The sequence below is a fragment of the Cyanistes caeruleus genome, chromosome 2, assembly GCF_971803275.1.
Source record: "Cyanistes caeruleus chromosome 2, bCyaCae1.hap1.1, whole genome shotgun sequence".
NCBI classification, from domain to species: domain Eukaryota; kingdom Metazoa; phylum Chordata; class Aves; order Passeriformes; family Paridae; genus Cyanistes; species Cyanistes caeruleus.
The window spans coordinates 2,044,936-2,072,910 of record NC_141702.1 but is presented as its reverse complement, the minus strand read 5'-3'; the positions used below and the strand labels follow the sequence as shown (position 1 = coordinate 2,072,910).

Here is a 27,975-nt window from a genome sequence, read left to right as displayed (position 1 = left end):
TGTCGTTTCAACAATCAATTCCTCATCGGCCCTTAAAAACCACTCCTTTTCCCCACCTGAAATTGAATTTTTAAAGGCTCCTTGCAGAATTCCTAAAAGGCTCCTCAACTTCTCCCGGTCTTTGGAGCATCCAAAGGGAAAAAAAAAACTCCAAGGAAAAAGCAAAATTCGAGTTTTTTTCTCCGTGGAGACGACCTCATTTTGCTTTTCTCCGCGTCTGACGGGGGGAGGAGGAGACGCGTTTTGGGCTCGAAACTTTTTAATATTTCGCTGGTAGGGAAATGTCAAGATTGCAACCAATTAGGGGAACTGTTTGTAAATGACTTTTTATTATGTTCCATAAGTCATTAGTGAGGGTTCTGAGCGCTTTCGGCGGCTGTGAGGCAGAAAAATGTTGAGGAGCGGAGCTAAGGCATCAAATAATCGAGTTATTGATGCGGCTCGGATCCCGCTCCTAATAGGAAAATAATTTTTATTTATGAAGCAAAGCTCCCGTTTGCTCCCCTCGGGCTGCTCGAGGTCTTTGAGTGATGCTGTCCTTGAACAGGCTCGGAAAAACAGGGTTGAAACTCCTGGAAAAAATAAAAAAAAAATTTAAAAAAAAAAAAGGTAAATAAGGCTGGGTTGGAAGCTGCACGGAGGGGTTGGATCCTCTGGGAGAGAGGGAGGAAAAGATCCCAAAAAACCTGGAAAAACTAAAAAAACTAAAACTAGCTGGTTTAGTTTTCGTGAGGGTTGGAATTCAGGGGAAATGAGCACAGGGATGCCCAAAGGGAGTTGGATTTTTTTTTTTTGATTATCCCAAGGGATTTGGAGGAGGGGGGGGGAAAAAAAATCACCTGCAGAGCTCATCTGGGTGCCAGGAATTCCAGGAATTGGGAGGAAAACTGGGATGGAAGTGCCCAGGGAGTGTCCAGGAATGTGGGAGAGAGCCAGGATTGTGTGGGAATTCCCGTGGTGGGAATCTCCAGCTTGGAGCAGCCGTGGAGGCAGGAGGGAAAAGGAATTTTCCGCAGAACTGTGGGAAATTCTGCGGTTTTTGGGCTCCCAATCCCCCCACGCTTGGTGTCAGTGTGGGAGAACACAGGATCCTCCTGGAATCCCAATCCAGCCCAGGTTTGGCACCTCCCAAAAGCCGGGGGAGTTTCTCCTGAAGGAATTTCTGGCTGATTTCCCTTGTTCCCAGTTCTCCTGCCGTGACACCAACCCGCGTTTCCCACCTGGAAATTCCCACTCCCAAACTCCGGAAAACCCGGAGCCTCGCAGCGGACGAACAACTTCCATGTCTAACAAACCCCTTCTAGGCTCAGCTTTACCTCCAAACTCAACCTCCCCAAAAAATAACGGATAATCCCCAAAAAAACCATCTCTTCCCGCTTTTCCTGACCCCTTTTCCCTCTTTTCCCAGGGGTCACACGGTGAAGGCCGTGTGCGAGTCCTTCCACCTGGCCAAGGACGCCGGATTTAAGGTGGTGGCCCACATGATGCCAGACCTGCCCAACATGGGGCTGGACAGGGACATGGACCAGTTTTATGTGAGTATTCCTTCCAAAAAAAAATACCTTAAAAAAAAAATTCATCAATTCCCACTTTTTTTTTTTTTTTCCACCCCCCCCTCCACGGAAAGCTTTTTTTGTCTCGCTTCCCAGATTCGTTCCCAAAGGACAAACAATTTTAAAACTTTTTTTTTTTTTATATTTTTTTTTCCCCTTAAGAGGGTGAAAAAATATAAAAAAAAAAAAAAAAAAGAGATTTGTTGAACTACTTCATCCAGAAAATTATATCCCTGTCTCATGCAAGCCTGAGTCACTCGGATCCCTGTGGAAAACAGCTCTTCCCGGTATTTACCGGGGCTCTGCTTTTTTCCCCAAGGTGGTTTTTCCCCTCTTGGATTTAGAGCAGGACACAGTTCCAAGTTAAAAAGATCCTTCCCTGGAAGGTGATTAATCCCAAAATTACGAAATGTTTCGGCCGTTCAGTTTGTCACTGATGTGGAAGGAAATATAAAATTATTCCTGGAGAAGATTGGAATGAGAGGAATAAAGAGAAAATGGTGAACAGGGCGAGGATTGCAGCAATTTGGTAGATTTTCAGTCTGGTTTATTTATTTTTATTTTTTTTTTCCCCCCTGAGTCAAAATTGGGTGGTTTGTTTTTTTTTTTTAAATAGTGCAGAAATTGGAGTCGTGACAGAGGAATCCCAGGGGGATTCCTGGGGAAGGTCGGGCTGGTGCTAAAAAACATCAGTGTAATGAAATATATTGATTAAAAATACAGGCAGAGAGGAAAAAGGCACATCTGGAAAAAAACTGGGAAAGGAATCCTGAAACCTGGGAGAGGAACCTCGTTTGGGGGATTTTGTGCAGAATTCCTTCAGTTTTTCCTAAATTTCCTTGGTTCTTGGCCAAGGTGAGAGACTGGAAGTGAGGAGCACAAAATTCCCAAATTCCTGCGCCAGGTTCTGTTCCTGGATTACTATTTTTATTTATTTTATTTATTTAATTTATTTTATTTTTATAGATGTTTATTTATTTATTTATTTATTTTATTCTATTCTATTTATTCTATTCTATTCTATTCTATGCTATTCTATTCTATTCTGTTTTGTTTTATTTTATTTTGATTTATTTATTTTATTTTATTTTATTTTATTTTATTTTATTTTATTTTATTTTATTTTATTTTATTTTATTTTATTTTATTTTTATTTTTTCTTTTTTTAATTTTATTTTTTTTCATATTTTGGGGGGTTTTTTAATTTTTTTTTTTAATTTTTTTTTTGTTTATTTTAATTTCTTTTCCCGTGCTCTGGGAATTGCGGATTTCTGTAGATTGTGGACGTGGAATTTTCATGGAATTCCTCCACAGCAAAACCTTGAATCCTCTCCCTCCACATCTCACGGAATTCATGGATTCTGTGGGAGTTCTGTGGGATTGGGCCAGAATTTGGGGTGGAAAAATAGGAATAATGACAAAAAAACCTGGAAAGAGCCAACCCCAGGCAGGTTCAACCCAAAATCCCAGATATTTCCAAGGTGGAAAACCGAGGAGTTTATGTAATTAATTAATTTAATAATAATTATCCTTTGCTGCCTATTGGTGATGAGAGGTTAAAGGAATTCCACTGCTGGAAATTCTCCTGATTGACAGGAGGAAATTTGGGAATCTTTTGGGAATTTCTGGGTTGTGAGGGGAAGGGTGGTGCCATCCTGGCTGCGTCAGCGACAGCTTTCCCAGAAATTGGAGAGGAGGAAGGCGGAGCTTTCGGAACTGGGGGACGGGGATGAGGCTGGAATTGGGAGAGGAGGAGTTAAAAAAAGTGGGGAGAAGAGGATGGAAAAGGAACAGAAGGAAAAAGGGTCATTGCCCCTTTCTCATCCTCATTTAAATGATTTTTAATTAGTTTTTCAATCAATTTTAAATATCCTTTATGATATCCTTTATAATATCCTTATAAACATAATAATATAATTATATAATATGCTATATATTACATAATACAATATATTATACAATATTATATAACACAGTATTATATATTATATAATATTAAATAACATAACAATATAATAAAATATTATAAAAATATAATATATAAAACAAATATATTATATTATATAACATATTTTAAATTATATATTATATGTTAATATATCATATATAATATAACAATATAATATATAATATATAGTATTTTTATAATAAATATATAATTTATTTAATAATCTTTATTTAACAAATAATAATTTATAATATCCTTAGAAAATAAGGATTTTATCAAATATCCTTCTAAATACCGGAGAATAAAATACCAAACCCAATGATTGCTTCATTTCCTGGTGAAGATAACAGAAATATCCAGGTGAATCCCTGGAATTCCGTCATTCCCAAGGATTCAGCTGGAGGGTTCAGTAAAAATTCCAATTTTACATCCTCGTCTCGGGTCAATAAAACAACTTTTGTCCATTTTGGGCTGTGGAAATCTCACTCCAGGCTGGCAAAAATTCAAATATTTCATCTGCTGAGAACGAGTGAGGAACCGAGTGGAGAAATCCTCTGACACAATCCTGGAATTGTTCGGGTGGGATTTGTGGACCTTCCATCCTAGGGACATTTCCCGCCATTCCAGGTTGTTCCAACCTGTCCTTGGACACTCTCAGGGATCCAGGGATTCTCTGGGAATTCCAGCCCAGCCCATCCCAGCCTGGAATTCCTTCCCAAGATTCCCTTTTCCCAGGGAATTCCCTCCATTCCCGGCTGTCCCAGCCTGGGATTGGATCCAGCCCCATCCTGACTCCTTTCTAGGAAGGAATTTTGGGATCCAGGGGCTTCACTTGGAATTTGGGACTCCAGGAAGTGTCTCCCCTCCCTTTTCCATCCCCGAATTCCATAAAAATCTTCAGGATGAATTCTGAATGTCCTTGATCCCAGAATCCTGCAATGGGACCTTCAATCCCATCCCATTCCAACCCTGACACCTCCCACGATCCCAGGCTGCTCCAACTTTTCCTTGGACACTCACAGGGATCCAGGGGCAGCCACAGCTTCTCTGGGAATTCCATCCCAGCCCCTCCCTGCCCTCCCAGCCAGGAATTCCTTCCCAAGATCCCAGCCCAAGCTCCCCATTCCCAGTGGGAAGCCATTCCATTTCCTGTCCCTTCATCCTTTATCCCAAATCCCTCTCCAGCTCTCCTGGAGCCCCTTTAGGCTCTGGAAAAGGCTCTGAGCTCTCCCTGGACCCTTCCCTTCTCCAGGTGAGCACCCCCAGCTCTCCCAGCTCTTTGTCTTCCCACAAACCCGTGGCTCCCCAGGGATCTTTATAAAATCTTGGATTTTGGGCTAGTTCTGAGTAACTTTGGACAAAATAACTCCATTTCTGGCCGCTCCTCTCCAGCTCGGGAGAAGGTCGGACACAAAGGAGCCCGGTTGACTTTAGAAGTTCTGACCACCTTCAGCGCCAGTTGGAATAATAAATCCCGGGGTTTCTCCTGGGAAGGGAATAACTGCTGATGGTGCTGACCTTGGCCTGGAAAGCGCCGGGTGCTTCTTCAACCGGGGCAGGTAATTACAGCTCCGGCAGGAACGTTCCTTCTGTCCCTTCCGACCTATCGATTTCCCGCTTTTCTCCCAGCAGTGACTCTCGCGGGCCTCTCCGGGCTGTGCGTGCTCAGCAGCTGCTCCTAATAATTCAGAACGTTGTGGTTTCGTTGGTAATAATTCAAAACGTTGTGATAGGAAAGGGTGAATGTATCGTCTGGGGGGGTTTTATCTTCGTTGGTTTTGCCCGGAGAGGTTGTGGGTTACATCCCGGTGGGTTCCATCGCAGTGGGTTCCATCGCAGTGGATTCCATCCCTGTGTATTCCATCCCTGTGGATCCCATCCCTGTGGATTCCATCCCGATGGATCCCATCCCAATGGATCCCATCCCTGTAGGTTCTGTCCCTGTGGATTCCATGCCAGTGGATTCCATCCCCATGGATTCCATCCCGGTGGATCCCATCCCTGTGGATCCCATCCCTGTGGATCCCATCCCTGTGCATTCCATCCCTGTGGATCCCATCCCTGTGCATTCCATCCCTATGGGTTACATCCCTGTAGGTTCTGTCCCTGTGGATTCCATGCCAGTGGATTCCATCCCGGTGGGTTCCATCCTAGTGGATTCCATCCCAATGGATCCCATCCCTGTGGATCCCATCCCTGTGGATCCCATCCCTGTGGATCCCACCCCTCTGGATCCCATCCCTGTGGATCCCATCTTTGTGGATTCCATCCCTGTGGGTTCCATCCCTGTGGATTCCATCCCTGTGGATCCCATCCCTCTGGATCCCATCCCTGTGGATTCCATCCCTGTGGATCCCATCCCAGTGGGCTCCACCCCTGGAAGTGTCCCAGGCCAGGCTGGACAGGGTTTGGAGCTGGGACAGTGGAAGGTGTCCCCGCCCATGGGAATGGGATGAGCTTTAAGGTCCCTTCCAACCCAAACAATTCTGGGATTCTCCGATTCTGTGCCTTTTCCACAGAAAAATGTGGCCTTTTCCCTGCCTCCACTGTGGAATTTCAGTTCCCTTTTTTTTTTGTCCCGGTTCCACCGTGCTTTTTTATTGATTCTTTTTATAGCCTGGGAGGATCTCCTTCCTACTCCAGGTCTTTTCCACCCCGTTCCGCGCACAGGAGAACGCCACAGGGCAGCAGGGAACGCGCTCCGCTTCCCCCCGGACACAAACACTAAAAAAAAACCCCCAAAAAACCTCCTCCCAAAGCCAGGCAGAGCCCAGCAGAGCCTCACGAGGCAGGTGGTCGGAGAAAATAATTAGAATAATGGTCAGGATAAATCAAGGACTCAGCGGGAATAATGGAATTGTTACCGGAGCAGACACCTCATCCTGCGGAACGCGATAAACGCTCGGCTCCGCCGCTGCCCCGGGAGAGGGATGAGGTGGCTCTGAAGGGGGGGAAATGCTTGGGAGGATTCATGAATCACATTTGCCAGGCAGAACTTTGGATTGGAGCAAGAAAACAAACAAAACAAAACAAAAAACAACCCCAAAACTTTGGGAGGTTGGAGAATTCCCGGGGCGCCGGTGTTAATTCCTCGCTCCGTGGTAATAGGAGGATCGCAGCTTTTGGAACCCTAATAATTCTTAGGAATTTGTATATATCTGTTAATTATAACCTATTAATAATCTAATTAAAATAAACGTTTATACATTATAAATAACAGATTTATTAATGGAGAGAGTATAGCTGTGTCTGCCTTTAAAAATATTTTATTTTTATGGGGTTTGCTGGAGTGTGGTTTATTGGTGCTCTTCCTCCAACAGCCCCCTCAGAGGTGAAATAAATCTGGGAAAAAGGAAAACAGGGAAGAGAGGCAAAAGATTGGGAATTTGAAGTGTCCCAGGAGCTGGTGATGCTGCCCAGACCCATCAGATGGACCCTCAGATGGTGAAAAGTTACTTTTTTTTCCCTTGAGGGGATCCTGTGTGTCCATCTAAAGTCTGACATAAATAAAATTATGAGGGCAGAAACGCAGGCAGGGCCGTTTCGTGGGGACAAGGATTTGGCAAAGGAGATTTTGGATTCCCATCTGCAGAGCCGCTCCCGTGTTCTTTAAATAAAACACAATCACTGAATGAGTTCAGCATGAAAATTCCTTCTCTTAGTCATGTGTCAAGATGGGATATTTTATATTTTTATTTTCTTTTTTTCTTTTTTTTTTTTTTTTTCTGGAGGAATTGCAAAATAAGCAATTTCCCAGAAATGAGCTAATTTTAGTGACAGGCCTGATGCATCTGGGATGTGAGAGATACAGAGGCCTCTGTGGGGGAGAGGGGAAAATGATCTGAGGGGAAAATGATCTGAGGGAAAAATGATCTGAGGGGGAAATGATCTGAGGGGGAAATGAGGGGGAAATGATGGTGAAATAATCTGAGGGGGAAATGATGGTGAAATAATCTGAGGGGGAAATGAGGGTGAAATAATACGAGGGGAAAATGATCTGAGGGGAAAATGATCTGAGGGGAAAAATGAGGGGGAAATATTCTGAGGGGAAATGATCTGAGGGGGAAATAAACTGAGGGGGAAATGATTTGAGGGGGAAATGATGGTGAAATAATCTGAGGGGGAAATGAGGGGGAAATGAGGGGAAAATGATCTGAGGGGAAAATGATCTGAGGGGGAAATGATGGTGAAATAATCTGAGGGGAAAATGAGGGGAAATGATCTGAGGGGAAAAATGAGGGGAAAATGATGGTGAAATAATCTGAGGGGAAAATGATGGTGAAATAATCTGAGGGGAAAAACGAGGGGGAAATAATCTGAGGGGAAAATGAGGAGGAAATAATCTGAGGGGGAAATGAGGGGAAATTATCTGAGGGGGAAATGATCTGAGCGGAAATAAACTGAGGGGAAAAATGAGGGTGAAATAATCTGAGGGGGAAACGATGGTAAAATAATCAGGAGAAAATGAGGGGAAAATGATCTGAGAAGAAAATGAAGGGGAAATGATCTGAGGGGGAAATAATCTGAGGGGAAAATGATGGTGAAATGATCTGAGAGGAAAATGATCTGAGGGGAAAATGAAAGGGAAATGATCTGAGAGGAAAATGAGAGTGAAATAATCTGAGAATAAAATGAAGGGGAAATGATCTGAGAGGAAAATGAGGAGGAAATGATCTGAGGGGAAAATGAGGGAGAAATGATCTGAGGGTGAAATAAACTGAGAGGTAAAATGAAGGTGAAATAATCTGAAGGGGAAATAAAGGGGAAGTGATCTGAGGGGGAAATAATATGAGGGGAAAATGATGGTGAAATAATCTTGAGATGAAAATGAAGGTGAAATAATCCGAAGGGGAAAATGATCTGAGGGGAGAATGAGGGGGAAATGATCTGAGAGGAAAATGAAGGTGAAATAATCTGAGGGGAAAATGAGGGGAAATGATTTGAGAAGAAAATGAGGGGGAAATGATCTGAGGGGAAAATGAGGGGAAATGATTTGAGAAGAAAATGAGGGGGAAATGATCTGAGGGGAAAATGAGAGGGAAACTATCTGAGGGTGAAATAAACTGAGGGGAAAATGAGGGGAAATGATTTGGGAAGAAAATGAGGGGGAAATGATCTGAGGGGAAAATGAGGGTGAAACTATCTGAGGGTGAAATAAACTGAGAGGAAAAATGAGGGTGAAATAATCCGAGGGGAAAATGAGGGTGAAATAATCTGAGGGGAAATGATCTGTGGGGAAAAATGGCAGTGAAATAATCCAAAGGGGAAAATGAGGGTGGAATTATCTGAAGATGGAATAATCTGAAGGGAAAATAATGGTGAGATAATCTGAGGGGGAAATGAGGGAGAAATAATCTGAGGGGGAAATGAGAGGGAAGTGATCTGAGGGGGAAATGATGGGGAAATAATCTGAGGGGAAAATGATCTGAGGGGAAAAATGGCAGTGAAATAATCCAAAAGGGAAAATGAAGGTGGAATAATCTGAAGGTGGAATAATCTGAGGGGAAATAATCTGAAGGGGAAATGATCTGAGGGGGAAATGAGGGTGGAATAATCCTGGGGGGGAAATGAGTGTGGAATAATCTGGGGAGAAATGAGGGGGAAAATGATCTGAAAGGAAAATTAGGAGAAAATGATCTGAGAGAGAAAATGAGGGGGAAATGATCTGGGGAGAAAAATGGCAGTGAAATAATCCAAAGTGGAAATATTCTGAGGAGAAAATGAGGGGGAAATAATCTGAGGGGAAAGATGAGGGTGGAATAATCCTAAAGTGGAATAATCTGAGGGAAAAATAATGATGGGATAATCTCGGGGGGAAAATGAGGGGGAAATGATCTGATGGGGAAATGAGGGTGGAATAATCTAAAGATGAAATAATCTGAAGGGAAAATGAGGGTGACATGATCTCAGGGGAAAAATGAGGGTGAGATCATCTGAGGGGAAAAATGATGGTGAAATGATCTGAGTGTCCTTTCTTTTTACAAAGTGGGTGACGTTACCTCAAAACTTCAAATATTTCTAGCTGTAAATAAGGCCTGGCTTTTCCTGAGGGCTCTGGTTTTTCTCAAGGAGATGAAATTCATAATGAAACTAAAATATTGCACCTCTATCAGGAGCTTTTAATAACTGTAATAAAAGACAGTTAGAGTGCTGATCTGCATTGATTTTTCCTCCTGTGGGAAGACAGTTCCCTGTGTTTTTAAATATAGCTCTGAAGTGTTTAGTGGGGTAAACGATTTTCCTTTCAGCTCCTTCTAAACATCTCACTGAAAAGCTGTGATTTGCAGGTGGTTTTATGGCTGAAAATGTGGCTTTTTCACTGTTTTTTTTTGTTTTTTGTTTTTTGTTTTTAATTTATATTTGGTGGGCACATCCTTGAGAGGCTGTTTAATGCTCGGTCCCGCCGTTCCTCAAGCTTCTGGAATCTCAGGAAATCTCCCTGCTCAGAAGCTGCCTCAGTTCAGGAGCAATTAGGGGTCCGTGAACTGTGACCAAAGCCGGGGTAATTTTTATGTTAATGAGGATGGTGGTAGGAAGGAGCAGGCTATTTCTGGAAACTCTTTTCACACCTAATTGCTCTCATATTTCTGTGGATAAAACACCCACGGAAAGCCCCGGTCTGTGCCCACTTCCGCGGAATTGCGGGCTCAGAAGCTTTTAGGGTCGAGTTTAAATCAGGAAAGGCCAAGGCTGGGGTTTTGGCAGCAGAGAGGTCTTTCTACGTTGCGCAGAAGCAGAAAAATTTGGGATTTTGTCTGGAGAACAGGCTGGGAGAGCTGGGAATGTTCACGTGGAGAAGAGAAGGATCCAGGGAATTCTTGGAGCCACTTCCAGAGCCTAAAGGAGCTCCAGGAGAGCTGGGATTTGGGAAAGGGTTGGACAGGCAGGAACCAGGGAGTGGCTTCAGATGGGAAAAGGAGAAATTTGGGTGAGATATTGAGGAATTCTTCCCGGTGAGGGTTGTGAGGGATTGGGCTGGAATTCCCAGAGAAGCTGTGGCTGTCCCTGGATCCCTGGCAGTGTCCGAGGCCAGGCTGGAGCCACCTGGAGAAGGTGTTGGAGTTGGAATGGGATGGGATTTAAAGTCCCTTCCCACCCAGACCATTCCACAATTCCATGATATGAAAAACTCCACTGCAGTGTGGGAAAAGCTGCCTTTATTCTGCTCTCGGTTGCTGCCTTGGTTGCTAAAAATGAGGATTTTTTTCCCTCTCACACCCATTTTCCTGCGGCGCACGAACCACCAGAGTTATGATAATGCCAATCACTGCCTGCCAGCAGCCTCCCATTCACAAAAACCTCCTGCTCAGTCAAAAGGAGCAGTTCTGACCCTTTTTCCACCCGAACCGAGGGATGATTCCTGCACTTTGCAGCCCCCAGACCCCGCGGGCTGCTCAGGCTCATTCAGCCACGCTCTTCTGGGGCTTTTTACACCAGAAAAAGCCAGGAATATATATTTTTTTTACTAATCAGAAATTGTTTTCTGGGTTTTTTTTCTTGTTTGTTTTTTTTTCACTGAGGCCCCTTGCTGCTGAAGTCAATAATGAACATATGGCCAGGATCAGGCAGCCAAAAATAAAGGAATAAAGGGGTAGAGAGTGCAAATTTCCCAGGCGTTTATGCAAAGAGAGCATCACTCAGTAAAACACCTATTTCAGTGCAGATCACCATCAGCTACTGAGTGGAGAAACCACGAGGGCCAAATTAAATTTTTGAGGGCTTAATTGTTGGTTTTGCATGGATTTGTATATATTTTTTTATTTTTTAATTAAAAAAAGCAGAATGATTTTGCTGCGAGCATTTTGGGGGGGTGCCGAGAGAGGCGGGGGGAGAGCACGAGGTTGGTGAAGGAGGATTGGGTTATCCAAAGCAGGATGGAATTTTTCTTTTATTTTGGGAGAGTTTTGAGGGATCCACGCTGCAGAAACAGCGTGTTGCAGACAATGAAAAATGCTTTATTTCCTGCGCTGCGCCCGAGGGGAACGCTGACCCTCCCGGAAAGGCTTGAAAAGCGGGGAGAAGCGAAGGTGGAACTTGAGAGCAGATTGATGGAGGAATTCTCCCGGGTTTTTGGCGGGATGGATGGAGGCTGGCTCGGAGCACCTGCACCGCCGACGGGCAGATGGGGCTGCTCGGGGCGCTGAGCACAATCTGGAGAGATCTGTCTGGGGCTCGGCGGCCAAACCCGCGCTCCAAGGTCAGCCTGCTCCTGCTCCAGGACTTTTCCAAGCCTTGCGTGTCTCTCCTGGTTGTTGGGTCGTGTCCCGGCAGGCCCAGGATCTCCTGGTTTTGGAGATAACTCCCCGGCGGCATCGGCTGCTGCGGATCCCGATATTCCATGGGGAAACAAGCTGTGGAAGGGCTGGGATGGGAGGCAGGAGCATGTCTCCCCGCAGTTTCCTGGCCTGTGGGGTGATTCCTGGGTTTAGTGTGGGAAATGTTCCCCTGGAGCTGAGGCTGGTGAGGATTCACTTGGAAAAACTCCCTTCGATGTGTGGGTTTGAGGATTTTGAGGCTGCCGGGGAAGGGAGGAGATGGAGAAGCTTCCTGCAGCTCCAAGGTTTTCTTACCCGACACTCAAAATTGGGAAATTCCAGAAGAGTCTGAGGTGTTTTAGGTGTTGGTGACCCTCAGAGAACAGAGGGTCACTTTTTCCTTGGTGGTTTCCGTAATGGGGAATTTGGCAGCTTGAAGGGGTTTTGTTGTGTGGCCGTGGATGGTCAGGAAAGCTGCAACAATTCCCTGGAACATTGTCCTCCCTCCCTTGGGCGCGGAATATTTTACAGGAAATGGAAAGTTTTGGATCTTTAGGAGTTTTCTCCCCTCAGTCACGTCCGCGGGAGGTTTTGCCGTGAGCGCAGACATTAAGAGGAAGCGATTTGGGATTCTTCAGGTTGGAAAAGCCCCTGGAGATCACTGAATCCAAACATCAGATCCAGGGATTTTCAATCCCTCCAGGGATGGGATCCGTGTCCCCCCAAATCCATGTGGATTTAAATCCCTGCAGGGATGGGATGAGGACTCCACCAGGGATCCGTGTCCCCCCAAATCCACGTGGATTTAAATCCCTCCATGGATGGGGACTCCACCGCTACCCAGGGCTGGAAAACCCTTTCCAAGCAGGAATTATTCCCGATATCCAACCTGAACCTCCCCGTGTGTAGCTTGAGGCTTCCTCCCCTCTTGTCTCGCTCTCCTGGTGGGAACATTAGCAGAAACATTGGAATGGGCAGGAAGCGTTGCTCTTTGAGGACGGAAAAAAAGATAAAATGGTACAAAATCAACTCTCCACCTCCGTATAAACCCGCCAGATAAAACCTCTGCGTTCTGTTCTGAAAACACCGGGCTCCTCCAAGGTGGCATCCTTGAGAGATCCTGGAGCTGAGTGACTTTGAAATGTCCATTTCCAGCCCGGCAGGTGCCGAGCGTCGCTCCAGGCCCTGGGTGTTCCCGGGCTGCTCCAAAGGCACGGCAAAGGCACCCTGGAATCTGCATTTCTCGGTCACTGGGCCATTGTCTGCACCGCTGAATGCAGATCCTATCGTCAGGGTTTTAATTAGCCCGGCATTGATGGGGGGAAGAGAGGGGGAAATGCAAATCGGGGAGGGAAAATGGAGCCGCGTTCGGGAGGCACGAGCTGCTGTTAATGCACGTAATTAAAGCGCTAAGTGATTGTTCCTTCCCCGCGGAGTTGGAAGTGTCACTCAAGGCAGGAGCTTTCAAGTGCTATAAATAATCCAGCTGATGGAGATAAGGGATGGGGTATGGAGAGCTCAGATAATGCTCGTCTTATTCAGAATTTGAATTTAATCATCTCTTTTCAGGCGGGGGCTGCGGTGGTGAAGGAGCCGATTGCGGGATGGGGTTGAGGGGCAGAGTCCGTCTCCGATGGCGGTGGCCGTGCCGGTCATTCAGAAAGAGGTTTTGGTGACCTTTACTCTGAACAAATCCCGAGGTTTCAGTAAATTGCTTTCAAAAATTGCTGCTTTTATCCCCGAAGCGGTATCTGCTCCGGCAGTCGGACACCTGGAGAGCGAGGAGATTAAAGGTGGCAGGTGAATCTCGGGGCTGGGAAATGTTCACGTGGAATCCCATGAAATCACCTCGTTTTTCTCCTTTGGGAGAGCTGCAGCTTTTTGGGGTGGTTTTGAAGCAGGATTCTCGTTCACTGCACGGTCAGGAAAATCCGATTAAAACCTCCAGGTGGAAGCTTGGAATATTGGCTGATGCTGAATTTAGGGACGGGGATCCCAAATCCTCCAACCTTTCCCTTGGGTCACCCAAGGGTTTCCTGATTTAAAAGGTTTTTTGCAAGAGCACGGGGATGGGAAAATACTGAAATTCAGGGCGACACCTCCCGATTCCATCTCCTGTTTTATCTCCTTGGAACGAGAGGATCTTTCCCAAATCAAACCATTCCACAATTTTGGGGTTATGCTCTGACCTGGCAGAGGTCGGCTTTTGGTTTCCCATAATCCCAGATTTCCTGGACAGCAATTTCAATGTCACCGAAAGCTTTTGGTGGGAGTTGAAGAAAAAACATCCATGGTAATTATTTACTGAGAAAAAACCCTCAGGTTTTCCCTAATATCCCATAAATTGAGGAATGTTCTGGAAAATGTTATTTCAAGGTATGGAGGAGTCCATGTGAACCTCCAGGTTTGAGTTTCAGCCCATCTGAGCTGACCTTTTATTTTAGCTTTATTTAAATGTAAATTTCAATTTTTACCTCAGTTAAATTGCCGCAGTAATCTCTCATGTCCTGCCCATTGACCACACCCCCAAATTTACATTTTCCTTCAGCGTCCATCTTAATTATCTAAAACCTGTTAATTGCCTCGAGGGGTGGGGGTAAAACTTGAAGGAGGATTGGTTTAGCAGCTTTGAAGTTGGTCCTGCTTCCATTTGGAATAATCTGAGTCCCCCAGGGGTTCGGGAATTTGGGATCTGCCCTCCCTGGGTCATCTTTAACCTCTCACGTGGATTAGCCCTGACTCAGCCAGGAGCTGATGGAAAACCTCCAGAGCTGCTATGGATGGTGGCCTCCGGAACAAATATTTTCGGGATTCAATTTGTCTTGGCAGGAAACGGCTGGGAAGGGTTTTTATCAGCCCCAGACACCTTTTAAGGTGTCTAATTAAAAAAAAAAAAAAATCTAAAAAACCAACAACACAAGAAAAAGCTACAATTCTTCCTTTAAAGCTTGGCACGTGCTGGCATTTTCTACTTCCTTTGTTTCAGGAGGAACTTCAGCAAAAGCTGTTTGTGAATGGGGAAAGGTTGAGCCTTTAAATATCGGGATTTACAGGGAAAAAAAGGAGCTGGGGAAGAACGGCGCCGCCGCCGCTCCCTTATCTCGTTTGGAATTAATTACTCGGAGAGTCGGCTCCAGGAGTGTTTTGAGGAAGAGCTTGAGGAATTAACAGGGAGATGTGTGGATTTTTAAAAGCCAGCGGGGAGCAGAATCACCGGCCGGGTTCGTGCTCTGACGTCAGAGGCGCAGAGGGGGCGAAGGGACGGAATTCGGGGTGGGGAGAGCAACCTCCACCGGTGACCTCGGCCTTGCTGGCTGCGCGGAAAAAAATGGGAATGTTGGTGAATCATTCCCGCTTCGGGATGACGGGGAACGTTAAACCAGGCTCTGCCTGGAGTGGTTGATTCACCCTTGAATGCCTCCTGTGCCTCGGTGCCGCTCGCATCTCCTCGTTCCTTCCCCGCCTTTTCCACTGACTGCCCACAAAAGGTGGAATTCGGCCCCTTTTGGGTTGGCTGAGGACAGCCGGGATGGATTTCCTGGCTCCTGCTCCGGAAGGAGCACGGGGAGTTGGGTTTTCCTCTCTCTTTGCATCCAGGGGCTCGCTGAGGAGAAGTTGAATTGATCCGTAAATCCAGCAGAAGCCTTGGAGCTGCCCCTGGATCCCAGGCGGTGCCCAGTGCCAGGTTGGACGGGGCTCGGAGCAGCCTGGGATCATGGGAGGCGTTGGGGATGGAATGGGATGAGCTTTGAGATCCCTTCCCATCCAAACCACTCCAATTCCACGTCTTTACGTGGAATTTCTGCCTCTCCAGACCTTGTTTTATCACCCAGACTGACCCCAGGTTGTGTCTGAGGGACTCTGGAGGCTGAGCTGCATGGAAAAACATTTTCCAGGCTCTGTTTTCCACCTCCTGTTCTCCTGGAGCTGCACAGGAGCTCCAGGCTGGATCCAGCCAGGGAATCAGCCAGAAAAAGCCTGGATTATTGTGATCCCTGACCTTCTCCCCATCCTGGCACTGGATCTGGGGGGCCTTGGAGCTGAGCTGATCCGTTCTGGGGCTTTTATCCAGGAGAAGTTTTGTGTTTGGGAGGCACGGGGAGCCAGCAGGGCTGCTGGGAGACTTTTAGGGTCGAGTTTAAATCAGGAAAGGCCAAGGCTGGGGTTTTGGTAGCAGAGAGGTCTTTCTACGTTGCGCAGAAGCAGAAAAATTTGGGATATTGTGGGGAGAACAGGCTGGGAGAGCTGGGAATGTTCACGTGGAGAAGGGAAGGATCCAGGGAGGCCTCGGAGACGCTTCTGGATGCTGAAGGAGCTCCAGGAGAGCTGGGATGTGGGAAAGGGCTGGAGGGCCCGGAGCCAGGGAATGGCTTCCCACTGGGAAAGGGGAGCTTGGGCCGGGATCTTGGGAAGGAATTCCTGGCTGGGCTGCAATTCCCAGAGAATCCCTGGAGCACCCTGGGAATGTCCAAAGAAAGGCTGGAACACCGTGGGATTGTGGGAGGTGTCGGGGTTGGAATGGGGTGGGATTGAAGGTCCCTTCCCACCCAAAGCACTCCAGGATTCCATGATTCCACAATTCCAGGATTCCACGATTCCAGGATTCCATGACAGTGTGTGAAGGACTCCAGCAAAGCCCTGGGGCCGCAGCTGGTGGGGTCACAGCAGCCATTAACTCACCTTATCCAAGTGGGAATTCCCGTTCCTGTGGGAATACCGCGCTGGAGAGGGACCAGGCCCTGGATATCAGGGGAGCATCCCAGGAATAAATCCAGGCTCTAACCCAGGATCGGATCCGGCGTAACGCGGCCGTGTCGTCACTTCAATCAGTCTAATCCTTGCCTGGCTCCTGATTTTACTTTTCCTTTGTCAGAACGGTTTTATTTTAATCGTCATTCCCGAAATTCCATCTGGGAAAAACCCAAGTGGGGTGCTCCGCCTGGGATTCAGGCAGGGGAATCAGAGCCGCGCTTTGTCCTCCCGTTCTCCGGGCTCGCTCAGAGCGGAGAATGACACGGAGGAACAGAATAAATCCGAGCAGAAATCCAGGATAAATCTGGTTTTCTCCGTTGCTGTTCCAGTGCCGTGTCCCAGCCGACGTCGATCAATCTGGGCCTGCCGAGATGGAAGCTCTCACTCATCCCTATTGTCCCAATTCTGAGCATTTATTGTCCTCTGGGACAATAAATGGGGCAATATCCATTGAATTCACGCTGAAAAATACAAGGGAAACGCGGATTTGACTTGTCCCGGTGCTGTGCGGATTTTTTTTTTCCTCCCGTTGCCTCCTCTGCAAATCTAATTTTCCATTCCCAAAAACTCTGTCAGCCCTTAAATACTCACAGCTCTCCCTAAGCCGGGAATTCTCAGCAATTCCCATATTTACAAACACAAAATTCCTCTGGAAACGAGTTCATCCAAAGCTCCCAACCCCTAGGAAACGTTTGCCCTTCTTTTTATTTTACTCCTTTTTTGTCTCTTTTTGCTTTGACTCTTTATTTTTGTTTTTATTTCTCAGGAGTTTTTCGAGAACCCCGCGTTCCGCCCCGACGGGATGAAGCTCTACCCCACGCTGGTGATCCGCGGCACCGGGCTCTACGAGCTCTGGAAAAGCGGGAGATACCGGAGTTACCCCCCCAGCACCCTGGTGGATCTGGTGGCCAGGATCCTGGCCCTGGTGCCGCCGTGGACGCGCGTCTACCGTGTCCAGAGGTAATTATTCCCTCCTGGAATCGTCCCCACCCTGCTCCGGGAGGGGTTCCGGCTTCGCTTCTTCCGTTATCTCCTTATGGCTTCGTTATCTCCCAGCCTTAATCATTAATTAAGCAAAGATCTTGGAGCTGCTCGCTCTCCGTTCAGGGGAGGTAGGAAACTCCCAGAAGTTTCCGGAGGCGCCGCTTTCACCTCTGGCCGGGGCCAACATCCAGGGCTGGGATGATCCTGAGGGATAATGGGGAGGGTCCTGTGATGGATAATTAATGGGATGGATCCCGTGATGGATAATTGGTTGTGTCCCATGATGGATAATTAATGGGATGGATCCTGTGATGGATAATTAATGGGATGGATCCCGTGATGGATAATTGGTTGTGTCCCATGATGGATAATTAATTGGGTGGATCCCATGATGGATAATTAATGGGGTGGATCCTGTGATGGATAATTAAGTGGTTGTGTCCCGTGATGGATAATCAGTTGGATGGATCCCATGGTGGGTAATTAATGGGATGTATCCCATGGTGGACAATTAATGGGATGTGTTCCATGGTGGATAATTAATTGGGTGGATCCTATTGTGGATCCCATGGTGGATAATTAATGGGATGAATCCCATGGTAAATAATTAATTGGGTGGATCTCATGGTGGACAATTAATGGGATGGGTTCCATGGTGGACAATGGGATGGATCCCATGATGGACAATTAATTGGTTGTGTCCTGTGATGGATAATTAATTGGGTGGATCCCATGATGGACAATTGGTTGGGTGGATCCCATGATGGATAATTAATTGGGTGGATCCTGTGATGGGTAATTAATGGGATAGATCCCATGGTGGATAATTAATGGGATAGATCCCATGGTGGATAATTAATGGGATGGATCCCATGGTGGATAATTAATTGGGTGCATCCCATGATGGATAATTAATGGGATGGATCCCATGGTGGATAATTAATTGGGTGGATCCCATGATGGACAGTTAACTGGTTGTGTCCCATGATGGATAATGAATTGGATGGATCTCATGATGCATAATTAATGGGATAGATCCCATGGTGGATAATTAATGGGATGGATCCCATGATGGATAATTAATTGGGTGCATCCCATGATGGATAATTAATGGGATGGATCCCATGATGGATAATTAATTGGGTGCATCCCATGATGGATAATTAATGGGATGGATCGCATGATGGATAATTAATTGTTTGTGACCCGTGATGGATAATCAGTTGGGTAGATCCTATGGTGGATAATTAATTCAGTGGATCCTGTGATGGATAACTAATTGGGTGGATCCCATGATGGATAATTAACGGGATGGGTTCCATGGTGGATAATTAATGGGATGGACCCCCTGGTGGATAATTAATGGCATGGGTCATATGATGGATAATGACATCACCAGACATGACATCTTCACTTTTGTTTTTACCTTTATCTTGCTCACGGTTCCACCGCACCAGGTAAACTGAGGCTGCTCCGTCCCTGGAAGTGTCCAGGGAAGGGCTGGGCGGGGTTTGGAGCGCCCTGGGATGGTGGAAGGTGTCGGGGTTGGAATGGGATGGGATTTAAGGTCCCTTCCCACCCAAACCATCCAGGATCCCACGATCCCAAGCCCTGAGAGCCTCCCTTGGTGACCCTCGTTCCCTGGCACCGGATTTTGAGGAAAATCCAGGAATTCCCTGTGTTTGTGTCCATCCCAAGCCCAAAACAATCAGTTTATTGAGCGGGAGAGGCGCCACTGACAGAACACCATAAAAATCCTTCCCGCTCCCGGAAATCCGGAGAAATGGTGTGGAAAAGGTGGAATCCCCATCCCTGGAGTTGTTTAAAATCCTGTGGATGTGGCCCTTGAGGCTGGGATTTAATTCCCGTTGTTGATGATCCAAAGGGCTTCTCCAACCTTAATAATTCCGTGATTCCGTGAAAAAACCCGAAAATTGGGGTTTTTTTAAAAAAATTAGTGCTTGGAGGAGGAGGCACCTCTCAGGCTGATCCTTATCCCATTTATCCTGAATATTTGGGATCCTCCTCATCCCCATGGTGGCTGTGGGGTGTGGAAAACCACAGGAGAGTTCCCTTTTTCCTTGGATTTCGGTGTTTTTATGGATTTTCCTGATGATGATGAGGAAAAACGAGGAAATCAAATCTTTCCCTGAGAGTGGGGCGGAGCCGAGAGCCAGACCCGGAATTTCCCTGGGAAAGTTCCCATCAGCTGCTCTGCAAGAAACGCAAGGAACACAAATTAATTAATTGGGAGATTAAATAAACCTGTCTGGAGCTGCTGACAAATCGCTCGTTAACTTTAATCAGCATTTCATCCCCTGCATCCCAAATTTATTTTGCATTTTAACGAGTCCCCAAATGGCCGGTGGCCGGGATTGGTCCGGATGCTCCCGGCGATCCGAAGTGGGCACGGAAAACCCCATTCCTTGCTTTTCCCTTCCTTCGAAATCCGCTTTTCCCCATCCGTGTTCTCATTTCCTTCGCTCCCCGGCTCTGGGTTGTAATCCACCTTTTGTTTGCGGGGTTTGGGTTAAAATTCCCCGGATTTAGCTGAAATCCCGGGATGGGAGCGCAGCAGGATTCTCTTATCTGTGTTCCTGGAGGGAAAATCCACCCAGCCTGGCGTTTCTGGAGCTGCTCCGGAATTGTTGTTCCCCGGATTATCCCTGTGGATCCGAGCGTTCTCCGGTCACCGCGCGAAGCGCTCGCTTTTCCCCAAAATCGCGGCTTTTTGGAGGGAATTTTGTCACCTCTGCAGGATCTTTGTTCACTCAGAGAAATCCCTGGATAAGGAATTTTCCTTGGAGTTCTGGGCAAGATCTCCGGAGCCCGGAGGGATTTTGGGAATGCACCGGAGTGACTGCTTGGATCCCTCGGCGGAATTCCAAGCGGTCCCAAAATCCCTCTTCTCCCATTTCTCCTCCTTGGGGTTGGATCCCTTTCCATCCCGGTGCTCAGGACATTCCCACATCCAAACCCATCCCAAAAAAAATCTCCTCGGCTCCCACATTCCCAGGACGAGCGTGGAATTCCCATTCCCGCCGGGATTTCAAATCCGTGGGATCCAGGGCACGGATCAGGGGTGGGAGAACGGTTGGATCCGGTGATCCCGGGGCTTTGGATCCTGTGGATTTCCCGTTTTCCCTTCTCCCAGGGAGAGCTTGGAGGGACAGGACACAGGGAATGGCTTCCCGCGGAGGGCAGGACCAGATGGGATTTTGGGAATCCCCATCCCTGGAATTGTCCTGGGGGAGGTCGGGTGGGGCTCGGAGCAGCCCGGGATGGGATCCAGGAATTCATTCCACAGAGCTGCTGGATGGAAAACCAGCGCAGATTAATTAATTAATGGATGAATTAATTAATTACAGCCCCAAGCTCCGGGTGGGATTTTGGGATTTCCAGCTGAGGAAAAGGAGGAGAACCCACCCAGGAATGTTTGGGACCGGTCTGGATTTCCCTGGAAAGCGGAGGGATTTTGGATAAACAGCTGGAATTTTGTCAGTGGGGCGGGATGACGCAGAAATCCTCCTTTCCCTAAAAACCAGAGGGATCCCGATTTCCTCATCTCCATGGGACAAACTCGGGAACCGCCTGGGAGGCCAAACCTGCTCCCAAATTTCCCTTGGGATGTTCGGATTCCTGCCAGCCTCGGGCTGGGATTGACATTCCCGTGGGAATGCCGGGAATTCCCGGCAGGAATTTGCTGCTCGGAATTTTCCCACTTTCTAAGTGAAACACCAAAACTGTGGAAAATTCGTCGTTCTGACGGATTTTTCCCAAATTTCCCGAGCCTCCAGCAGCAGATGGTGAAGAACATCTGGAAAATCCCTTTTTTTCTCCTGGATTCCCAAGTGAATCCCTGAGAGAAAAATCCCAATTTTTTTAGGATTGGTAAAGATTTAAATTCAGATTTTTCACTCTGAAAAAATCTGTGATTTATTCCTTTTGTTTTCCCTTTATTTTTTCCCTTTTATTTCTTTTACTATTAATTTTTATTATTTATATTTGTATTTATATTTATATTGTTTATATTTATATTTATATTAATATTAATATTTTTATATTTACGTATCTATATACATAGGTATATTTATATCTATATCTATACCTACATCTATATTTATATCTATATTTACATTTATCTCTACATTATATTTGTATCTATATTTATTTTTATTTTTATATTTAAATTTGTATGTATATTTATAAAATATTCATATTTATATGTTTTATCCATATCCATATTTATATTTATATATATTTATACTTACATCTATATTTATATCTATATTTGAATTTATATTTTATTTGTATTTTATGTATATATATTTCTATTTGTATTTATATTTTATTTATATTTATATTTTATTTATTGATACTGATATTTCCATTCATACTTATACTTTATATTTATATTTCTGTAATATTCATGTTTTATATTTATATTCATATTAATATTTATATCTATATAAATATCTATATTTAATCTATATTTTAATATAATTTTTATATATAATATAGATATGTTTTATATCTATATTTATATCTATATTTGTATTTATATTTATATATATTTATATATTTATATCTATATATTTATATCTATATCCATATATCTATATTTATATCTATATTTGTATTTGTATTTTTATCTATATTTATATCTGTATCTATATATTTATATATTTATATTTATATCTATATTTATATTTTTACTATTTATAGTTCTATTTCTTTTTCTTCCATTTCTAACTCAACCCAACCCCTTGAAAACCAGGGGAATTCAGTGAATTTGTGATTTTGGGCTGATAATGCTGATTTTGGGTGAATGTTGGAAAGTTTGGGATTTTCCCGTTTTTCTGGCAGGGATATCCCGATGCCGCTGGTCAGCTCCGGGGTGGAGCACGGGAACCTCCGGGAGCTCGCCCTGGCCAGGATGAAGGACCTGGGGACACAGGTGAATTAATTAATAACCAGAATTAATGACTGTTTAAAGTGGTTTTATAGATAATTCATATTTATTTATTATAAAATGTAATAATATGCTTAATAACTAGGTTTGAAAAAAATAATTAAAAATATTCATAATTAATGATTATTTAAAGTATTTTTATTAATAATTTATATTTATTTATAATAAAATGTAATAAAATACTTAATAACTGGGTTAAAAAAAAAATAATGATAATGACTGATTATTTAAAGTATTTTTATAAGTAATTCCTATTTATTTATAATAGAATGTAATAAAATGCTTAATAACTGGGTTAAAAAAAAAGAATTAAAAAATAATGATAATGACTGATTATTTAAAGTATTTTTATAATTTATATTTATAATAAAATGTAATAAAATACTTAACTACTGGGTTTAAAAAAAATAATGAATTAAAAAAATAACCATAATTAATGATTATTTAAAGTATTTTTATAAATAATTCCTATTTATTTATAATAGAATGTAATAAAATGCTTAATAACTGGGTTAAAAAAAAAGAATTAAAAAATAATGATAATTAATGATTATTTAAAGTATTTTTATTAATGATTTCTATTTATAATAGAATGTAATAAAATGCTTAATAACTGGGTTAAAAAAAATTAAAAATAATGATAATTAATGGTTATTTAAAGTCTTTTTATAATTTATATTTATAATAAAATGTTAAAAAATACTTAACTACTGGGTTTAAAAAAAAATAATGAAGAATTAAAAAAATAACCATAATTAATGATTATTTAAAGTATTTTTATAAGTAATTCCTATTTATTTATAATAGAATGTAATAAAATGCTTAATAACTGGGTTAAAAAAAAATGAAAAAATAATGATAATTAATGATTATTTAAAGTATTTTTATAATTTATATTTATAATAAAATGTAATAAAATGCTTAATAACAGGGTTTGAAAAAAAATTTAAAAATAATGATAATTAATGGTTATTTAAAGTCTTTTTATAATTTATATTTATAATAAAATGTTAAAAAATACTTAACTACTGGGTTTAAAAAAAAATAATGAAGAATTAAAAAAATAACGATAATTAATGATTAAAGTGGTTTTATAGATAATTCCTATTTATTTATAATAGAATGTAATAAAATGCTTAATAAATGTTGTTTTTCTAAAACAAAATCATAAAAAATTAACTAAAAATAATCATATTTTCAAATATTTTTATAAATAATTTCTATTTATTTATTTTATTTATAATAAAATGTACTTAATAACTGGGCTAAAAAAAAGATTTAAAAAATAATGATAATTAATGATTATTTAAAGTTTTTTATAAATAATTTCTATTTATTTATAATAGAATGTAATAAAATAACCAGACTTAGCTTAAAAAAAACCTAAAAAACCCCAGATTTGGCTTAAAAGGCTTTAAAAGAAAAACCAAAAAAATCAAATTCATGCCTAAAAATCTCCTTCCTGAAAAGCTTTTTCCACCTCACTCCTGAGTGCACCTGGAAACTGGGGCAGGGAAATCCCATTTTTTTCCCCATTTTTTTCCCCATTTTTTTCCCATTTTTCCCCTTTTTATTCCATTTTTCCCATTTTATCCCATTTTTCCCTTTTTTTCCCATTTTTTTTCATTTTTTCCTATATTTTCCCCATTTTTTCCCATTTTTTCCCCCCATTTTTTCTTTTTTTCCCCATTTTTTTCCATTTTTCCCTTTTTTCCCCTCATTTTTTCCCAGTTTCCCTACTTTTTTTCCATTTTTTTCCCATTATTTTCCCATTTTTCTCATTTTTTTTACCAGAATTGGAGCCCTGAAATCAGAAGGAAAAAGGGAGGAAAAATTTCCTTGTAAAATTCTCCTGCCTTTCTCCTTCCCGCGCATTTCCCCAGAGAAACTCCCGGATCTGAATCCCATCCCAAAAAAAATCCCGGGATTCCAGGATCCAGGAGGCTCAGGATCCATCCCGAGGGATTTTTATGGAATTCTGGGATAGGGAGACCCTGCCTGGAGTCCCCAGTTCCCAGGGAATTCCCAAAATTCCTTCCCTTGGGATGGGGCTGGATCCAACCCCAGGCTGGGAATGGAGGGAATTCCCTGGGGGAAAACAGAATCTTGGGAATGAATTCCCGGCCGGGCTGGAATTCCCTGGATCTCTGAGAGTATCCAAGGAAAGCTTGGAGCATCCTGAGCTGTTCCTGGCACGGGGTATTTGGAATTTCTGGAATGAAAATCAAGGAAAAGTTGGGAGCAATCCCAAACCTTTTTATCCAAGGATTCAGGTTCATCCCTTCGGCTCTTCCCAGGGATTTCCCGGAATTTTCCGTGCTCACCCCTTCCCTTCCCATTCCCGTTTTTCCGCAGTGCCGCGACGTGAGGACGCGGGAGGTCGGAATTCAGGAAATCCACCACAAAGTGAGGCCCTACCAGGTACAAAATTCCCGATTTTTTTTTCTCATATCTGAGGAAATTCCCGAATAAACCAACCCCACAGGGGGTTTGGGGTGAAATTCCCACCTTCCCGTTTTTTTTCCCCGATTAAAATCGTTGGGAATTTGGAGCTTTTTTGGGTGAATTTCCACGGGTTTTAGGCAAGGGAGGTTCACTGAAATATTCCATTTATTTTGCTTTTCGTTCCCAAAATCCCGGAATCCTCGGTAAAAAAAGCGGGATTGGCTCGTGGGAGAGGAAGGAAAACGTGCGCGGATGGATCGGAGCGTCCCCATCGGGAAATGCCGGAATCCTGGAATGATTTGGGTTGGGAGGGATCGTCCTGGGAATGTCCAGACCCTGGGAATGTCCAGATCCTGGGAATGTTCATGGAATGTCCAGTTCCTGGGAATGTCCATGTTCTGGGATTGTTCAGATCCTGGGAATGTCCAGACCCTGGGAATGTCCAGATCCTGGGAATGTTCACGTTCTGGGAATGTCCATGGAATGTCCAGTTCCTGGGAATGTCCATGTTCTGGGATTGTTCAGATCCTGGGAATGTCCAGATCCTGGTAATGTTCATATCCTGGGAATGTCCATGGAATGTTCACGTTCTGGGAATGTCCAGATCCAGGGAATGTCCAGATCCTGGGAATGTCCAAATCCAGGGAATGTCCAGATCCTGGGAATGTTCAGATCCAGGGAATGTCCAAATCCAGGGAATGTCCAAATCCAGGGAATGTTCAGATCCAGGGAATGTCCAGATCCTGGGAATGTCCAAATCCAGGGAATGTCCAGATCCAGGGAAGGCCAGGTCCAGGGAATGTTCACGTTCTGGGAATGTCCATATCCGTGGAATGTCCATGGAATGTCCAGTTCCTGGGAATGTCCAGATCAGGAAATGTTCAGTTCCTGGGAATGTTCCCATCCTGTGAATGTCCATGGAATGTTCATATCCTGGGAATGTCCAGATCCTGGGAATTCCGTCTCCCTCTTCCTTTGCGGACATTCCGGCAGGACCTAAATGCTCCTGGATTTCGTCCTTCCAATAAATCGAATTCCCGCAGGAATTTTTTGGGTGCTGGGAAAAGGCTGGATCAGGGAGCAGCTTCCAAACCCCTCTCCCGATCCCGATTCCCAAACCGAGCCGCCATTCCTGGCCTCGGGAAGTGCTGGAAATTCCTAAAGTTCCTCTTGTTCCTGCTTTGGAATTCCAAAGGCTTCCAGGAGTTTGGAGAACATTCCCGGGATTTTTGGGGAACATTCCAGGGAATTTTCTCCTCCACGATGAGTGAAATATTCCCCGTTCCTGTAGAAATCCCAAAAAAAATTCCCAAAAAATCATCCCGTCCTTCCAAGCCTTCCTGGAGGAACCAAGGCTTCCCAGATTCCTGGGAATCTCTTCCCGAGTTTCTGTTGGATCTGATTTAAATTGTAAATTTGAAATCGCCCATCCCGGGCTTTTCCAAGCGGAAAATTCCCTTTGTTCGTCTCCGGCGGAATGAGCAGAAATCCCGGGAAAAACGTTTTCCGTGGATCTTCGTCGGGGCTTGGCAAACGAACAACGACGTCCCCCCGACCGGAGAGATCCGAGAGCCGCGATTCCAATTTAATTCATTAATTAATTACTCCAATTAATCAGCCTAATTAAGGGCTCTGCGCGTTCCCGCCTGGGGTTTTGGGGCAGAAATCCGATTTTTTGGAGCTGGTTTGAGGCGGTTTCCGGTGGCTGGGATTTTCCAGCTGTGGGAAAGGCCGGAAAATGGAATTACGGCTGCAAGGAGACGTCGGAAGCGGCGGATCCCGAGGGGTCTGATCCCGATCCATGAAAAACAGGGATTCAGTCGGGATAACCGGGAATAAATGGGAGCTGGGGGCAGGTTTTAGGTTCAAAGTTCCGAGGAGGCACCGGAGGTTTAATGGGATTTCCCAGGGAAAAGGGGATCTGGCCAGGGAGGATTCAGGGATGGGAATTGTTCCCAAAGTTGGGCCTGGATGGGGTTTGGAGGAATCTGGGATAACGGGAATTGTCAGGGTTGGAGTGGGGTGGGATTGAAGATCCGTGGATCCCATCCCAAACCACTCCAGGATTCTGGGGTTGAGATTGCTCAGGATCCATTCCGAGGGATTTTTATGGAATTTGGGGATGGAAAAGGGAAGGGAGACCTTTCCTGGAGTCCCAAATTCCCAAGGAATTCCTGAAATACCTTCCCAGGGAGGAGTTGGGATGGGGCTGGATCCAATCCCAGGCTGGGAGAGCCGGGAATGGGGGGAATTCCCTGGGAAAGAGGAATTTTGGGAATGAATTCCCGGCTGGGAGGGAGGAGCCAGGCTGGAATTCCCAGAGAATCCCTGGGAGTGTCCAAGGAAAAGTCGGAGCAGCCTGGAATGGCTGAAGGTTCCCCCTGGAACGGGATGGGCTTGGAGATCCATGGAATCCCACCCAAACCATTCCGAGATCCTGAGCCAGAGGTCACCACGGGGGATCCCAGGAATCCCAGGGATTCCCATCTGGAATTAAATTTGGTTTAGGGAATCTCTTCCTCTTTGCTCCGAGGAATATTCAATGAATCCATGGAACATTTTCCTTTATTCCCTCCTTTTCCTCCTCATCTGTCTCCTCCTGGATCAGGTGGGGTCGATCCTGAGCCAATTCCAAACTCCCCCCTGGAATTAAATTTGGTTTTTAGGGAATCCCTTCTCGTTCTCCATTTACGGATCCACGGAATCAGCTTCATTCTCTGGTTTTCCTTCTCCCCCTCCTTTTCCTCCCGCTCCTGGACCAGGTGGAGTTGATCCGTCGGGATTACGTGGCCAACGGGGGCTGGGAGACGTTCCTGTCCTACGAGGATCCCGAGCAGGACATCCTGGTGGGGCTCCTGCGCCTCCGGAAAAGCTCCCCGGAATCTTTCCGCCCGGAGCTCAAGGGCGGCGTCTCCATTGTCCGGGAATTGCACGTCTACGGCAGCGTGGTGCCCGTCAGCAGCCGGGATCCCTCCAAATTCCAGCACCAGGTACTCCAGGCATTCCCGGATTTCTCTCTGCTCCTCATTCCCTCTCTCCCCCAAAAAAACTGGGGATTTTGTTTCA

At 44.6% G+C, this 27,975-nt stretch overlaps 1 protein-coding gene across 2 annotated transcripts in view; it reads left to right on the top strand.

Annotated features, from left to right (window-relative positions):
- Positions 1-27,975, top strand: part of ELP3 (elongator acetyltransferase complex subunit 3) — a 77,299-nt gene that overhangs the window by 34,361 nt on the left and 14,963 nt on the right. For both annotated transcript variants that reach the window (XM_023924175.2, XM_086875418.1), the window contains exons 9-13: positions 1,409-1,535; positions 17,275-17,468; positions 22,359-22,449; positions 24,820-24,885; positions 27,672-27,899. In XM_023924175.2, coding sequence (XP_023779943.1) covers positions 1,409-1,535; positions 17,275-17,468; positions 22,359-22,449; positions 24,820-24,885; positions 27,672-27,899 — 706 coding nt within the window. The remainder of the gene's footprint in view (positions 1-1,408; positions 1,536-17,274; positions 17,469-22,358; positions 22,450-24,819; positions 24,886-27,671; positions 27,900-27,975) is intronic.